Source organism: Epinephelus fuscoguttatus, linkage group LG5 (assembly GCF_011397635.1).
Source record: "Epinephelus fuscoguttatus linkage group LG5, E.fuscoguttatus.final_Chr_v1".
NCBI classification, from domain to species: Eukaryota; Metazoa; Chordata; class Actinopteri; order Perciformes; family Serranidae; genus Epinephelus; species Epinephelus fuscoguttatus.
In genome coordinates, this window is record NC_064756.1 from 30,873,344 (window position 1) to 30,891,566 (window position 18,223).

General features: G+C 40.6%; 1 protein-coding gene across 1 annotated transcript in view; it reads right to left on the reverse strand.

Annotated features, from left to right (window-relative positions):
* LOC125889032 (olfactory receptor 13G1-like) overlaps positions 1-18,223 on the reverse strand; it is a 29,996-nt gene that overhangs the window by 9,379 nt on the left and 2,394 nt on the right. Inside the window, exons 2-4 of the mRNA XM_049576683.1 lie at positions 13,334-13,510; positions 12,774-12,886; positions 11,402-11,428 (exon numbers count right to left, since the gene is read on the reverse strand). Of these exons, the coding sequence (XP_049432640.1) occupies positions 11,402-11,428; positions 12,774-12,886; positions 13,334-13,510 (317 nt within the window). The remainder of the gene's footprint in view (positions 1-11,401; positions 11,429-12,773; positions 12,887-13,333; positions 13,511-18,223) is intronic.

An 18,223-nucleotide genomic window follows, 5' to 3' on the forward strand; every position in this document is an offset into this window, starting at 1 on the left:
GGATCAAAAAGACCAAAGGTACGAAGAGGGTAGAGCTTTAGCACAGGGGCCCAAGTATCCAGCATTTCTGTATTCAAAAAAGTATGGAAACAAGACTAGCTCAAATCCTTTATTGCAGACCAGCCTGTCACAGAGTGACAAGGAAAAATCTGAATTAAATTAAATGTTTTTTAGTCATTCTGAGCTTGGTTGACATTCTTAATTGGTTCTGTGGTGAAGAAAGGAAGCAGTACAAAAGCTGTATCATAATAAATGTCCAAATTTGTCTAGTCTAGGTGCTTACTTTAGGTCTTACATGTCAAATGTAAGGTAATGAGACCTGCACACATGAATAAATTGAACAGAAACTTTCTCAGATTTTTTGCCCCCCGATTCATATTGATAGCTGTATTTTGTATTTATTTATTTATTTATTTTGCCCATTGTGCAATGAGTCATTCAAATAATAGACTGGTTTGACCACAAGTTGTGTTGTTTGTTGGAAATATTTAGGGCTGTAGTCTCCTGGTCAACTAGTCGATTATTTGGTCGCTATACTCTCGTCCGACCAAATTCTCATTGGTCGAATAATCGCTGTGTTACTTTCATAAGGAGAAAAATGCTACATCAACTGCTATCCAGGATTAATCCATTATTTCCTGCGGCGGGGGGACAGGCTAAGTTACCTGTGAAAACGGTTGCTGCAGAAAGTTGAACTCGCCCACCCTCACGCTCAGCGTTGCTGTGACGCAGACGTCCTGTCTATTTCTGTAAGCTGAAACCATTTCCCTCAGTGGAAATGAAGGTTGTATTTACTTGTATTTTACAGATAAGAAACAATAAATTGTGAAGACAGTAAAGCCTCCACTAAAACAGCATTTTAAGTCTTGTGTGTGATCTATCTTTAAGGGATTTATACTTCGGGATTTATCCTGGCTTCATATGAACAGAGGAAATCTCCACTCATCGCTAGGCTAATGTATACAATATAAAATGCCATAGGCTGGCACTAATAACGTTAGCATGTTGTATTTGTTTGGAAAACGTGTTTAGTATAAGACAGTTGTTTTGTCAGTGAACCTTGTAAGTTGTAATGGAGCCAAATTATGTGCTGTTACCTTTGTTAAATGTTGCTGTTGTTCCTGGTTTTATATGAGAAGAGGAAAAGATTGTTAAATGCTAAGCTAATTTATACAATGTAAAATGCCACAGGCTTGTGCTAATAACGTTAGCATGTGTCCAGATAAAGACAAGTGTTTGTCTGTTAGTTCTGCTATTTATAGTGAAGCTGAGTTGCGTACTTGTGTTTGAAATTGTCTCTATTAAGCCATATTTAATGTGTGTTTTGAATCAACTATATAAGTAAAGTCTGATTTGAACTAAACTTTACAGCAAACTGTCTCTATTAAAGGCACTATGTGTAACAATTTCAGTTGTTCTTTGAGACAAACAAATTTTGCAGTCAAAAGTGTGTCCTAGCACATGTGTATTTACCTCCATCAGCGTATCTAAGTACGTCCGTAAACTCCGAAATTCTCATTTACATATACATTGCAATTGGTGTCTCATCATATACCTGCGCCATCTTGAAAATACAGGAACGTACAGGGACATACTTGAGAAATACGGAATCGCCTTTCGCGGTTTCACTTGTCAGTTTCCGGTTTCCGCCTGCAGGTAGAGTGGTGAAAAGCAGCAGTAAGCAGGCTAGTCATAAGTGCCGGTGCATTTGAAAAAAGGCAAAAAGGCAACGTGATGGTGATTTCAAAAAACGAGGGTCAACATCAGGGTAACCTTTCCCAGGTGGAGAGAGCTGCTGAAGAAAAATCACAGCTGTTAGCGACCAGCGCAGCTAACAGCACCACTAACAGCGCTGCTAACAGTTAGCGCTGCTAGTGCTGCTAGTGTTTGAAACAGTGAGGCACTAGTGTGCGCTATCCGTTTGAATGCAATATCTCAACATTAGATGGGAGAAATTCCTACACAGTGCCATATTTAATGTGTGTTTTGAATCAACTATATAAATAAAGTTTGATTTGAACTAAACTTTACAGCACTTAACCAAAGACACTGGATTACTACAAGATGGCCCACCTACAATATACTCCCATTGCATGAAATGGTATACATTTCCGGTCTCCTAAGCAGGCGTTGTCCTCCGTACCCCAATCAAAGATATCTTTGATTGGGGTACCATCATATGATGGAGAACCAAAGACGAGTATCCCCAAACTCGCTTCTGTCAACATGTGTGTACCCTTACTGGCTGTAAGCTAAATAAATAAACGGTCCATGAAAAAAAAAAATTCCAGCGGGCGGATGTCTTAGTTACAACATGATTGAGCTAACTGGAGTAGTTTCGTGTCACATCCGACAATGGGAGGCTTTTAACAGATGACGTCCTGATGTTAGCTTTGCTGCTGCTGTTAGCTGTCCCTGTCAGCTGCAGCCACTGATGCTTTCTAGACATCGTGTTTTCCCAAAACTGAATAAATACCACACATAGCAACACAAAACTGCTTTGCTAGCTCAATCATGTTGTAACTAAGATATCTGCTGGAAAAATATTTTTTTAATCCAGTATCTTTGGTGAAACTGCACTGATTTCAGCACCAGAGAGGAGATATCTGTTGCCAGATCTCGCGAGAGTGTGTTGTTGAGACAGAGACAGGTCTTGAACAAAGTAAATTTTCTCCTGATTTGTCCTTCTGAAATTTGCCATTTTAGTTTTGGAATGTTCTGAAGATACGTGGCTTGTGATAAATGGGTCCAATATTTGCTTCCATGACTATGGGGCGAAAGAATCGGCCATAATCTGTAATCACGTTTATTTCTCCCACTGAAGTCAATGGACTCAGGACCTGCTGTTAGTCTCCTAAAGGGACGTGGTGGTCGCAAACCAGAGCATGTGAGCGGAGCGGAGCGGGAGCGGGAGGATTTTGTGTTGAGTGAGGAGCGGCTATTTTTTTAAAAGGTGGAGCGGAGCCTTATCTCTCGCTCCAGTTTCGCTCCGGTCGCTCATGCCCCATCCAGAATGCATCTTTGCACCTGCGCACACCCACACTATTTTCTTTCAAAACTATGGAGTTTACTGTGTACTTCAGAAAAGAAACTGAGAAGAGAAGCAGCGGTACCTTGGAGAACGGTCCCTAACTGCGGGGAGAGGCGAGAGGGCTTCGGAGGTTGGCCGCTTAACCTGGTCCGTCTCCTCCACACTTTGACTTATTTCCACCCTGCCAGCGGTACCGTGTAGAACGGTCCCTAACTGCGGGGAGACGCGAGAGGGCTTCCCCGGAGAATCTACCAAGCTCATGTTTTATTGGTGCCGTAGCATTGTTCCGACCTCTCATTGTTCCGACCTCTCATTAGTCAGACGTCCCGTTGTTCCGATATGTGATTATTACTGTAGCCTATTTGTGTACCATAGAGGATCAGCAACGCAACAAAAGTAGGATACTGGTCGAGATACAAGTGTCAGAGAGAGGAGAGAATGAAACACCATAACCTCCTGTTATTAACTCTGGGGTCCAGGTTGTGTGGGTAGCTCTCCGCGGTGCTGAACGGCTCCCAGCGGGCGTATTTCTACCTTGATGGTGCGCCGCGACCGGCTCTGGGTCAGCTGGGAAAGGCTTGAGGTGAAGCAGGCTCACGGCTTATGTGTTTGCCACTTTCTTTTTCATTTTAACCCACACCATGATCTTTTCCTGACCCTAACCAAGTGGTTTTTGTGCCTAAACCTAACCAGACCTTAACCACAGGGCATCATGATGGTTTCAGAACAATAGGACTTCGGAACAATGGGTTTAATATGGTCGGAACAATGGGATGTCGAACCAATGGGCTGTCGGAAAAATGGGCAGACCCTGTTTTATTTGTGAATAGAAGATTACAGGTTAGGGTAGTACGACACAATTGTTTTGAGCGGAGTGGTGAGTGAGTGGAGTGGGATAAAATTTATGATGGAGCGGAGCGAACAATGCACAGAACCAAGCGGAGCAGACGAGTGGCGCTAAGTGACAGGTCTGCGAGCGAGGAGCGGAAATTTTCACCTGCTCCGCTCACATGCTCTGTCGCGAACCCTACATGACACTGATACAGGAAACTGACCCGCAGTGGACCGTCTTGGTTTATCCACCATCTTTGACTTAACACAGTCCTCCACCACTGATTGTTTTGGAGGTGTAACTGCAGAGGGACAGACACACCACCACAGAATTAAAACTAACGTGCAGATTTTTTTTCCCACGACTAATCGATTAGTTGAAGATTATGTGCAGTGCTTAATTTGTAAAATTAGAAGTAGGGGAACACTTTGGGCCTCTGAGAGAGCAGTGTTGAACACTTTTTTAAGTGGCACCCAAGCTGCCTCACTGCGCAACTCCGAATGGAATGGTTGCGACATCTAGTGTTGTCACGGTACCAAAATTGGGACCCATGGTACAATACCAGTGAAAGTATCACAGTTCTGAGTAGTATCACGATACCACAGCAAAAATGAGGCAGGTGTGCCTTTTGTCATTTATAAAAAGATAAATCACTTTTCTATAATACATCACTGATATTTCAATGGAATAAATTACCTATTGACTTATTCATACTTCAAAAACAGCATCAATAAGTGATTAACATAGGGGGGATCAAAATAAAATAAATAAATACAATAAAAATCAACCAGCCACCCTCCTCCCCTGACAAGTAAAGAACAGTCCCTTCAGAAGTAAAGAACAGTCCCTAAAGTGTGGTGAGGTTTGTGGGCCGTTACCTGCCACAAAGAGAGAAATGTGAAGGGCTCGTTTCTCCTCTGACACGTCACATACCTGTGTGCCGCCACGGCTTGGTTGTCCAGGCACTACTGGGCAGTCATGATGCCAACGAAAGAGGAAATTAGGCTACTGGACCTGGAGTTGGACTTCTCTGTCGCCGGTAAGCCGTTATCTTGCGCCGCGGAGCCGGCGTAGGCTATTTGACCGCTGTATTCCTGTTTGTGAACCCTGTTCAACCCACAACCAGCAGGATTCGACTTTGGTTTCTGCTGCTGGTTGAAATCTGTATTCGCACAGCGTGCTGAATGATTTATTTTGCTCGCACAAAACTATTTTTAGTCGCAAATGTGAGTAAAATGCTTGCATGTAGAGTTCTGTGGAAAACAAATCACTGCCGACAAGTAAAAAGAAATAAATAATAACTTTCACTGCTCAGAGATACTCACGTCTGGAAAACAAACCACTACAGCAGCATATTGAGCGTTATTGACCAGCACGCGCTGTTATTGGACGGCACATGGACACTCACCCTCTTGCGATTGGACTTTGAACTTATCCCACAGTAGTCATAAGTTGCTGTTTGCTGACGTGCTGACGTATTGCGGTAAGCGAGTTGTGTCATTTCCGGTGTTTCTGTGACAGCGTCTCTGTACTGCTCTGGTGAATTCCACTTGCCTGCTTTCTCACCTCAGTTGCTTTAACGTCTACTTCAAGTCATAACCCACACTGGTTCTGTTTAAGCACCTATAGCTCTCCTCCTTTCTACGACTTTCTCGCTAATCTCTTAGCTGTTGTTTGCACGCTCTTAGCCTTGGTAGCTACATTAGCTTAGCCATGGCTTCTCCTTCTCCTGCCCTCTGTTGCCCGGTGTGTCAAATGTTCAGTTATGCCTCTGCCTCCTTTAGCGACAGTGGTAATTGTAACAAGTGTAGCTTATTTGCTGCGTTGGAGGCGAGGCTTAGTGAATTAGAAGCGCGGCTCCGCACCATGGAAAACCATTCAGCAGCTGCGGTAGTTAGCCAGTCCCCTGTAGCCGGTGCGGAGCCACATAGCCTAGCCTTAGCCTCTGCTAACTGTCCTCCGGTAACTCCCGTTCAGCCGGGAGGTTGGGTTACGGTTCGCCAGAAGCACAGCTCCAAGCCGAAGCCCACGGCTCACCACCAGCCTGTTCACGTTTCCAACCGCTTTTCCCCACTCAGCGACACACCCGCTGAGGATAAAACTCTGGTTATTGGCAGCTCTATTCTGAGAAACGTGAAGTTAGCAACACCAGCGACCATAGTCAAATGTATCCCTGGGGCCAGAGCGGGCGACATTGAATCTAATTTAAAACTGCTGGCTAAAGCTAAACGTAGATTCAGTAAGATTGTTATTCACGTCGGCGTCAATGACACCCGGTTACGCCAATCGGAGGTCACTAAAATTAATATTGCTTCGTGTGAATACGCAAAACGATGTCGGACTCCGTAGTTTTCTCTGGACCCCTCCCAAATGCCTGACCAGTGATGACATGTTTAGCCGCATGTCATCATTTAACCGCTGGCTGTCCAGGTGGTGTCCAGCAAACGATGTGGGTTTTGTTAATAATTGGCAAACTTTCTGGGGAAAACCTGGTCTTATTAGGAGAGACGGCATTCATCCCACTTTGGATGGAGCTGCTCTCATTTCTAGGAACCTGGCAAACTTTATTAGTAATTTAAATCCCTGACAACCCAGAGTTGAGATCAGGACTCAGAGTCGCAGTCCTAAACGCCTCTCTGAGCTTCTAGTTCAGTTACCCAGCCATAGTTTTAATAGTTTTATACAAACGGTGTCTGTCCCCCGACCGCCTAAATTATCTAAATCTAAAATTAAACAAAGAGGAGTTGTGCATAACAACCTCATAAAAATTAAAACCTCTTCTGTGACAGAAAGACAAAACAGGAGAATTAAATGCGGACTGTTAAATATCAGGTCTCTATCGTCTAAAGCAGTGTTAGTAAACGAATTAACATCAGATAATCATATTGATTTACTCAGTCTCACTGAAACCTGGCTGTGTCCAGATGAATATGTTAGTCTAAATGAGTCCACTCCTCCCAGTCATAATAATACCCACATTCCTCGAGGCAGCGGCCGAGGAGGGGGAGTTGCAGCCATTTTTAACTCTAGTCTGTTAATCAGTCCTAAACCTAAACTAGACTATAATTCATTTGAAAGCCTCGTTCTTAGTCTTTTACATCCGACCTGGAAAACCTCGCAGCCACTTTTATTTGTTATAGTGTACCGTGCTCCTGGCCCGTATTCTGAATTTTTATCTGAATTCTCAGAGTTTTTATCCAGTTTAGTTCTTAAATCAGATAAAGTTATTATTGTAGGCGATTTTAACATTCATGTCGGCGTTGATAATGACTCCTGGCTCGCGATTATCACATTATTAGACTCCATTGGCTTCAGTCAGGGTGTACATGAACCTACTCATTGTTTTAACCATACCCTTGATCTAGTTGACGTATGGAATTGAAATTGATAACCTAAAAGTCTTTCCACAGAATCCCTCGCTATCGGATCATTATCTGATTACTTTTGATTTCTTTTTACTCGATTACACGCCACTCAGCAACAGTTACTATACTAGATGTTTATCAGATAGTGCTGTCGCAAAACTTAAGGAAAAGATTACTTCGTTAAATTCAATACCAATACCTTCAGTAACAGAGGTTTCCCGTGCCGACTTTAACCTCTCCCGAATTGATCATTTTGTTGATAGCACTGTAGGCTCGCTACTTAACAACGCCGACTCTGTATCTCCTCTTAAAAATAAGTTAAAAAAGCAAAGAAAGTTCGCTCCTTGGTATAACTCTCAAACCCGTAAGTTAAAACAAATATCGCGAAAATTTGAAAGGAATTGGCGATTAACCAAACTGGAAGAATCTCGTTTAATCTGGACAGACAGTCTCAAAACTTATAAGAGGGGCCTCCGCAATGCCAGAGCAAACTATTACTCAGCTCTAATAGAAGACAATAAGAACAACCCCAGGTTTCTTTTCAGCACTGTAGCCAGGCTGACTGAGAGTCAGAGCTCTATTGAGCCTTGTATTCCCTTAGCCCTTAGCAGTAATGATTTTATGAGCTTTTTTAATGACAAAATTCTAACTATTAGAGGCAAAATTCATGACCTCCTGCCCTCAGATAGTACCTATCTAACCTCAAACACAGCTGTAAAATCTAATATATATTTAGATTGCTTCTCCCCAATTTCTCTTCAAGAATTGACTGCAGTGATTTCTTCATCCAAATCATCAACGTGTCTCTTAGACCCCATCCCAACTAGGCTACTTAAGGAGGTCTTACCTATAGTTAACACTCATATATTAGATATGATCAATATATCCTTATTAACAGGCTATGTACCACAGTCTTTTAAGGTAGCTGTAATTAAACCTCTACTAAAAAGCCCACCCTGGATCCAGAGGTGTTAGCCAACTATAGACCAATATCTAATCTTCCCTTTATGTCAAAGATCCTTGAGAAAGTAGTCGCAGACCAGCTGTGTGATTTTCTCCAGGATAATAATTTATTTGAGGAATTTCAGTCAGGATTTAGAGTGCATCATAGCACTGAGACAGCTCTAGTTAAAATTACAAATGACCTTCTGATTGCTTCAGACAAAGGACTCGTCTCTGTACTTGTTTTATTAGATCTTAGTGCTGTGTTTGACACAATTGACCATCAAATTCTGCTGCAGAGACTGGATCACTTAATTGGCTTAAAAGGTTCAGCACTAAGCTGGTTTAAATCTTATTTATCTGATCGTTTTCAATTTGTTGACGTTCGCAATGAACCATCCTTACGTACTAAAGTTTGTTTTGGAGTTCCGCAAGGTTCTGTGCTCGGACCAATCCTGTTTACTCTATATATGCTTCCGTTAGGTAACATCATTAGAAATCACTCTATAAATTTCCATTGTTATGCGGATGATACTCAGTTGTATTTATCAATGAAGCCAGAAGAAAGCAATCAATTAACTAAACTCCATAATTGCCTTAAAGACTTGGATGAGCACCAATTTCCTGATGTTAAATTCAGACAAAACTGAAGTTATTGTTCTTGGCCCCAAACAACTCAGAGACTCTTTATCTGATGACATAGTTTCTCTAGATGGCATTGCTCTGGCCCCTGCCACTACCGTAAGAAACCTCGGAGTAACATTTGATCAAGATTTGTCTTTTAATTCTCATTTAAAGCAAACCTCACGGACTGCATTTTTTCATCTGCGTAATATTACGAAAATTAGGCCTATCCTGACCCGAAAAGATGCAGAAAAATTGGTCCACGCTTTTGTTACCTCAAGGCTGGATTATTGTAACTCTCTATTATCAGGTAGCTCTAGTAAGTCCTTAAAAACTCTCCAGCTAATTCAGAATGCAGCAGCACGTGTACTAACAGGAACTAATAAACGCGATCATATCTCTCCTGTTTTAGCTTCTCTGCACTGGCTCCTGTAAAATCCAGAATTGAATTTAAAATCCTACTGTTAACTTATAAAGCTCTAAATGGTCAAGCTCCATCATATCTTAGAGAGCTCATAGTGCCATATTATCCCACCAGAACACTGCGCTCTGAGAACGCAGGGTTACTCGTGGTCCCTAAAGTCTCCAAACGTAGATCAGGAGCCAGAGCCTTTAGCTATCAGGCTCCTCTCCTGTGGAATCATCTTCCTGTTACGGTCCGGGAGGCAGACACCGTCTCCACATTTAAGACTAGACTTAAGACTTTCCTCTTTGATAAAGCTTATAGTTAGGGCTGGCTCAGGCTTGTCCTGTACCAGCCCTTAGTTAGGCTGACTTAGGCCTAGTCTGCCGGAGGACCCCTCTATAATACACCGGGCCCCTTCTCTCCTTCTCTCTCTCTCTCGTATCCTATTACTGCATCTTGCTAACTCGGCCATTCTGGATGTCACTAACTCGGCTTCTTCTCCGGAGCCTTTGTGCTCCACTGTCTCTCAGATTAACTCATATCACAGCGGTGCCTGGACAGCGTGACGTGTGTGGTTGTGCTGCTGCCGTGGTCCCGCCAGATGCCTCCTGCTGCTGCTGCCATCATTAGTCATTAGTCATACTTCTTCTGTTATTATACACATATGATTATTGTCACACATGTATACTGCCAGGTATTAATACATACTTTCAACATATTGTACCACAGTAACCAGAACTATAACTATAATATTATTACTTCCATTAATGTTGTTGTAAGATACTGTCATTACCTGCATATCTCTCTCTCGCTCTCTCTCTCTCTCTCTCTCTCTCTCTCTCTCTCTCTCTCTCTCTCTCCCTGTGTCATATGGATTACTGTTAATTTATCATGATGATCTGTTCTGTACGACATCTATTGCACGTCTGTCCGTCCTGGAAGAGGGATCCCTCCTCAGTTGCTCTTCCTGAGGTTTCTACCGTTTTTTTTTCCCCCGTTAAAGGGGTTTTTTTGGGGAGTTTTTCCTTATCCGCTGTGAGGGTCTTAAGGACAGAGGGATGTCGTATGCTGTAAAGCCCTGTGAGGCAAATTGTGATTTGTGATATTGGGCTTTATAAATAAAATTGATTGATTGATTGAGTAGTGGTATGTGAGGCATCGTAGTACTACAGTACTCCACCTTGCAACACTAGTGACATCAGCCAATACTATATGTAGTTTTTAGTTGTGAAAAGTTCTAGACCCATGCAAATTAGTTCCGGAACGCACCAGGGCCTTTTCTGAAAAGATCCTGGTATGCGTTCCAGTACGTCCCAGCTCAAATTAAGCACTGATACTGCGATTTTATGGAGCTATATTTGTGTCTTTATTACATGCGAGAAAATAAATGATATGAGAGAAAAAAAAAGTTTCAGAGAAAAAAAAATATTTGAGAGAAAAAGTTTTCACACTGATAGCAAAAAATAATATCTGAGACTAAAAAAAGTTTTGAGAGAAAGTATTTTGTCATAGAATATATAAAAAAAATTAAATTTAAAATTTAATTTAAAAAATGATTTCCGAGAAAAAAAAAAACTCTCCCAAAAAACTTTTTTTTTACTCTCAAATATTATTTTTTGCTATCAGTGTGCTCTGGTGTCAGGATTTTGCTTTTGCTGTGAAAATAATGTCATGGGCGGGGCCACGTTCCTATTGGCCAGTCTCAGTCAAATTGACAGCTAGGTGAGGATCGTCTTGGGAGTCGAATTCAACTGAATCATTCATCCACCATGGTGGATTCACCGGCATAGATGCGCTGCGTTATTTGGGAGCGGATATGCATACATTAATGTTATGCATGTGTGGCCAAATGGAGAGGAGAGGGACACGAAAGACTTAGGTTTTGAGAGAAAGAAGAAAAATGTTTTGAGAGAAACATTTTTTTGAGAGAGAAAATGTTTTCACACTGATAGCAAAAAAATAATATTTGAGAGTAAAAAAAAAAAGAGGTTTTTGAGAGTTTTTTTTCTCGGAAATCATTTTTTAAATCTCAAATTATTTTTTTTATATTCAGTGACAAAATACTTCCTCTCAAAACTTTTTTTAGTCTCAAATATTATTATTTTTTGCTATCAGTGTGAACACTCTCAAACATTTTTTTTCTCTCATATCATTTATTTTCTCGCATGTAATAAAGACACAAATATAGCTCCACAGTTGACCAAGATTTTCTTTGATTGACTGCAGCCCTAGAAATACTTGAATTTGTGTCATGTTTTTAATGTTCTGTAAGTGTTAAAGCTTTCTGCAAACAAGATACGTCATGTTGTCTGGCAGCTTTCAGTTTCAGCATGTGTGAACTGTTTTGAAAATGGAACTTCTGAATGGCAAATGTCTTCAAGCAAATGAAAAATAAACAGTAATGTATAACTATTGTGCACTTTTGTGTTGGTTTTTCTCCATGTGACAGAAAGAGCATTTGTCTTTATTTTAAATATTATCTCCTGCTTTTCTACATGATTAGGCAGTGATGCCATTCATTAGATTTTAAAACAGTTCTGCAGTGGAAAAGGAAGTATTCAGATCCTTTACTTTTTTTTAAAGATTATTTTTTGTGGTCTTTTTGCCTTTGATGACAGAACAGTGGGTGAAATGGGGAGACAGAGAGAGAGAGTGGGGACTGACATGCAACAAAGGCCACTGCAGCGAGGCGGTGGCTCTGTACATGGGGTGCTGGCACTATCCACTGTGCTACCGACGCCCCTTCAGATCCTTTATTGAAGTAAATGTGTCGCAATACTGCAGTTTTGCATTAAAAATACAACATTACATGTAAAAGTCCTGTACTGAAAATATTAAGTTAATAATTAGCAAAATGTACTTAAAGTGTCAAAAGTAAAAGTACCCCTGTGACTGGCATTATACTGTGTACTATAATGCTAGTTTATTAATAATGAAAGTTTATGGGAATAAATGAGGCATACAGAATTCACACACCAACACAGGACAAATTATGGTGACAATAGTAATATTGGTGCTATCTCTCTCATAGTATTGCGCTACATCATTTTTAACATTTCATAACTTTCAATCAGGCTTAACAGGCAGTAGTTTTCCAATGATGTACTTCAATTTACATCATTGGGACATGTCCTTTTAGTAGGCAAAATACATTAATTTCTTGCATATTGACTATAAAAGTTGAATATTACTAATGTAAAAATATAATTATAATAATACAGACAGAATGGCTATCTCAAGATAAATACATCTTTTGTAGCTGCATTACCCAAGATCTACATTTATTGCAATGTAGTAATAAAATAGAGTGTAGTATGCAAATAAGGCAAAGCTCATGTTATGCCAATGGTAGTTTAAATACACTAAAAACATTTATATATGAACACCTACAATGTCAGACCATTTACTGACATAAAAGTAGTTAACCAACAGCTTAAAAATGCATAAATAAATACATTTCATCATGTTAGCATAATACTTTGACCATAAGGGATGCAACTTTTACAGTAAATTCACAGCTCATAAGAATCTATTGAAATGTCTCATCTTTTTTGAATATCTTTAAGATCTTACATTTGATTTCTTTTGTCCTAAGACAATACACCAAAGGATTTAAAAGAGATGGACCGAGGATAGCCCCAATCATTAAGCCATGGCGAGCCTCAAGAGTTAATACCACACCTATCCTGGTTAGGACAACGCGGATAAATAATGGACAGTAATAAAATGTTACCACAATGAAGTGACTCAAACAAGTGCTGCCCATTTTCTTTTTGTCATTACCAGAGGATAATTTCACAGAAACTATCATCCAAAGGTATGACAGGAAGATTAAAGAGAAAGTGAAAAATAACAGAAAAAATAATATTACGGTAACGAGATTGAAATAGTAAGTGGGGTCAACACAAGTAGTTCGTATTATGGCGGCATAGTCACAGAACGTGTACTTCAGCTTTGTGTGGCAGTGAGGGAGAGGAAGCACAGTTGCAGGCATGACAGCCACAAAACAACAGGCAGCAAACCACAGGACACATGTAAGGACAAGAGTGCGCACATTTGTTAAATAACTGTGGTACTGAAAGGGATAGCCAACAGCAATCAATCGATCAAATGCCATAACCGCTAAAGCAAACATTTCCATCACCCCACCCCAGTGGAAAACAAACATTTGAATTAAGCATGATACATAGGATATAGTCTTAACCCCAGCAAGTAGAACCCCAATCATTGTGGGACCGGCACTGGAGGTGTACACTATATCAACAACAGCAAGGTTGCAAATCAGAACATACATTGGTTTGTGTAATTTCCTGTCAAAAATAATGAACAGGATATTTACAGCATTGGCTAGAAGAGTTAGAACGTAGGTAATCAATATAACCACACCAACTACCATAGGTCTTTTGGTTGCTTCAAATCCACCTATAACAAATTCAGTTACTTTGATTGAAGTATTATGCAAAGGCATTTTCAACAAAATATCAAGAAATGCAAATAAGACTTCTCAGAGCAAAGGGTCATTCACAATATTGTAAATCATAACCAACTATGACCAGCTATCATCAGATTTTACAAAAACAACTCTGAGCTCAATCGAAGAGCTTTCACTACAACCTATGGTAGAAACAAGACAACTTAGTTTTATGCCTCACGAGCACAGTCACTTTACATTGGACAGACCCACCATCCAATCACATTAGATGTTGATCCCAGCTAATTTGAGCTAGTATCTGGCTGGCTCAAGCCAATCAGCAAAATCCCACCCAGAAATCCCATATCATGTCAACAATAAACTTTCAAAAACCCCATTCTTGCCAAAGAGATTCAAGATACAATATGTAAATGTACAAACCCAATTTCAAACAAGTTGGGACATTGTATAAAACGTAAATGAAAACATAATGCTTTGTGAATCCCTGGACAGGCCTCTAGACTATCACAGAGCTGACACACAGAGACAGACAACCATTCACACCTTTGGTCAGTTTAGAGTCACTGATTAACCTAACCTGCATGTCTTTGGATTGTGGGAGTAAGCTGGAGTACCCGGAGAAAACCCATGCTGACACAGGGAGAACATGCAAATACTGCACAAAAGGGCTCCCCCGTGCTTAATTTGAGCCGGAACGTACTGGAACGCATGCCAGGATCTTTTCAGAAAAGGCCCTGGTGCGTTCCGTAACTAATTTGCACTGGTCTAGAACTTTTCACAACTAAAAACTACATACAGTATTGGTTGATGTCACTAGTGTTGCAGGGTGGAGAACCGCAGAACTACGATGCCTCACATACCACTACTGTGGGATAAGTTCAAAGTCCAATCACAAGAGGGTGAGTGTCCATGTGCCGTCCAATAACGGCGCACGCTGGTCAATAATGTCATGCACTGGCCACCTGGCACTCAATATGCTGCTGTAGTGGTTTGTTTTCCAGACATGTGAGTATCTTTGAACAGTGAAAGTTATTATTTATTTCTTTTTACTTGTCGGCAGTGATTTGTTTTCCACAGAACTCTACATGCGAGCATTTTACTCACATTTGCGACTAAAAGTAGTTTTGTGCAAGCAAAATAAATCATTCAGCACACTGTGCGAGTACAGATTTCAACCAGCAGCAGAAATGAAAGGCGAATCCTACTGGTTGTGGGTTGAACGGGGGTCACAGACAGGAATACGGTGGTTCACATTTCTCTCTTTGTGGCAGGTAACGGTCCACAAACCTCACCGCACTTTAGGGACTGTTCTTTACTTGTCAGGGGAGGAGGGTGGCTGGTTGATTTTTTTTAAATTTTTTTTTTATTTTGATCCCCCTTATGTTCATCACTTATTGATGCTGTTTTTGAAGTATGAATAAGTCAGTAAGTAATTTATTCCATTGAAATATCATTGATGTATTATAGAAAAGTAATTTATCTTTTTATAAATGACAAAAGGCACATCTGCCTCATTTTTGCTGTGGTATCATGATACTACTCAGAACTGTGATACTTTCACTGGTATCGTACCGTGGGTCCCAATTTTGGTACCGTGACAACACTAGATGTCACAACCATTCCATTCGGAGTTGCGCAGTGAGGCGGCTTGAGTGCCGCTTAAAAAAGTGTTCAACACTGCTCTCTCAGAGGCCTAAAGTGTTCCCCTACTTCTAATTTTACAAATTAAGCACTGGGGCTCCCCCAACTTAGGGTTCAAACCGAGAGGTGTAAGGTGACAATGCTAACCACTGCACCACCATGCTGCCTCTGTTCAAACTGATAAATGTAATTGTTATTTGTTAATATACACTCATTCTGAATTTGATGCCTGCAGCCAAGCCTCCAGGATGTATTCTGGGATTTGAAGCCAATTGTCATAGTGGCCAAACTATGTCTGTGATGCCACGTGGCCCTAAAGGACTTTTTTCCCACTGACTTACATGACAATAAAGACTTGTCTAAAAAAGGGGAAACATTTTCTTAAGCATCACAACCAGGTGGCAACCTCCTTGGCTGAAGAATGAAGCCAATCCCGAAGTCCCAGAAACTGCAGTTCTTTGAACTGCCATTTCAGGCTCCAAAGGCCACTTAATTCCCATAGACACCCATGTTAAAATGCTCAAGTTTACAGCAGGTCTTGATAGCTGACAGAAACAACTGTGCAATAAGTGAATTTTTTAAACTCACTTGTTTACATTTTATCAAGGCTTAAAGTTACGCATAATTAAAGACAGGCTGCTGTAAGTGACAGCGTCCTCGACCCACACCTCAGTCTACCACAGCTCCAGCCTCTTGTTCAAATATGGTCACTTGTGGCTCAAAGAAAAAAAAAAAAAAAAAAAAAAAAAAGATGCAACAGGTGAAATGCCAAACTCCAGGCTTCAATACAGGAGTCCACAAACCAGTGGTGATGTCACAGTTGCTACGTCCATTATTTCTACATTTTCACTAGCCCTGCAAAATGATTTTTTTCACTATCAGAATTGAATCCATTTGTTCCAGTATCATTTAGAAAGTCTAGAAGAGCCACATGATTGTGTGACATGAATGTTCATCATTTTAACCCCATTCAAGTAGGGTTGTAGTCTCCTGGTCGACTAGTCGATTATTTGGTTGCTATGCTCTCGTCCGACCAAATTCTCATTGGTCGAATAATGACCGTGTTACTTTCATAAGGAGAAAAGTGCAATATCAACAGCTTTCCAGGATTAATCCATTATTTCCTGCGGCGGGGGGACAGGCTAAGTTACCTGTGAAAATGGGGGTGTTTTCAAAACACCAAGGTTGTTGACAGAAAGTTGAAACTCATCCACCCTCAAGCTCAGCCTCGCGGCAGACATCCTGTCTGCTTCTGTATACTGACACCATTTTCCTCAGTGGACGTGGAGCTTGTATTTACTTATATTTCACAGATAATAAACAATAAGTTGTGAAGACAGTAGCACATTTCGTGTGTGTGATTTATCCTTCAGGGATTTATCCTGGCTTCATATGAGCAGAGGTAATCTCCGCTCGTCACTAATGTATACCATGTAAAATGCGATAGGCTGGCGCTAATATGGTTAGCATGTTGTATTTGCTTGGTAAACGTGTTTTTAGTTGTTTTGTTGGTGAATGTTGTGAGTTGTAATGGAGACAAATTATGTACTGTTACCTTTGTTACATGCTGCTGTTGTCCCTGGTTTTGAGAAGAGGAAAAGATCGCTAGATGCTAGGCTAATTTATACAATGTAAAATGCCATAGACTTGTGCTAACAACGTTAGCATGTTGTATTGGTGGAGAAATGTGTCCAGATAAAGAGTGTTTGTCAAGTGTTTGTCAGTTCTGCGATTTATAGTGAAGCCAGTTTGCGTACGTGTTTGAAAGTGTCTCTGTTAAGCCCTATTTAATGTGTTTTGAATCAACTATACAAATAAAGTTTGATTTGAACTAAACTTTACAGCACTTAACACAGTCCTCCATCGCCGACTAGTGTTTTGGAGGTGTAACTGCAGAGTGACACAGACAAACCACCGCAGAAGTAAAAATAATGTGCAGATTTTTTTCCCCCATGACTAATTGATTAGTTGAAGATTATGTGCGACTTTAGTCAACCAAGATTTTCTTTGGTTGACTAAAGTCCTACATTCAAATAAGTGGTGCACTAGTCTGACTCACTGAATTTAGACCTGCATTCTCCCTCCCTTCTGCTATCTGCTTGCTACTGTACCATTGTCAAAATACCCACATCACTGAAAACAATCTCTTACCTAACAATTTACACACTGAAGATGGCAAGATTTGGTAAATTGTTGTTAACACCCAAAGCTGAGCTCTTAAATGGTCCAAACAGAATCTGTCACTGAAGCGTTAAACCCATTTATAACTGTTAGCATCACACAGCCAGCGTAACCCAACAGTTATATAACTGTTGGGTTACGCTGGCTGTGTGATGCTAACACTTCTGCAGCAGCAGTTACAACCCATACAGTCTGTGGTTTGGTGAAATCAACCACGGTGTAACTGTTATTTGACAGAGATGGCAGTTCAGTGTGCCAAGATGCTACCAAAATGTTTGAAAGTATGACTATACTACATGCCACATGTACATACTTGAAATGGCATACAGAAGCCTGGTTGAAAGCATTTTATCATTTAACATAACAGCATGACATGGCAACTAAAGTGCAAGAGCAAAAACAAACTCTACAAGATTGTTGGGAATTTGATTGGCAAGTCACAAAAACAACTCTGCAATATCCTTGACAGTGCTGTACACAAGAAGGCCAAATATATCTTTGCAGACACCTAAAATCCGTAACACTCAGAGTTTGAGCTGCTCCTGCTTGGCCATTGTTTTAGGGTCCCAAGAACCAACCGGATCATATGTAAGAAGTCTTTTATTCCTTTGCCATACAGGCATTGCAGACAGAATGACTGCATCAGGGAATACTATTGTTTTATTTCAAGATGTGCTCTCTTTTATTTTTTTATTTTTAATATATTGCTTCTACCTGTCTATTTGCAATATTGTATCTTTTATATTATATTATATATTTGTATGTTTTT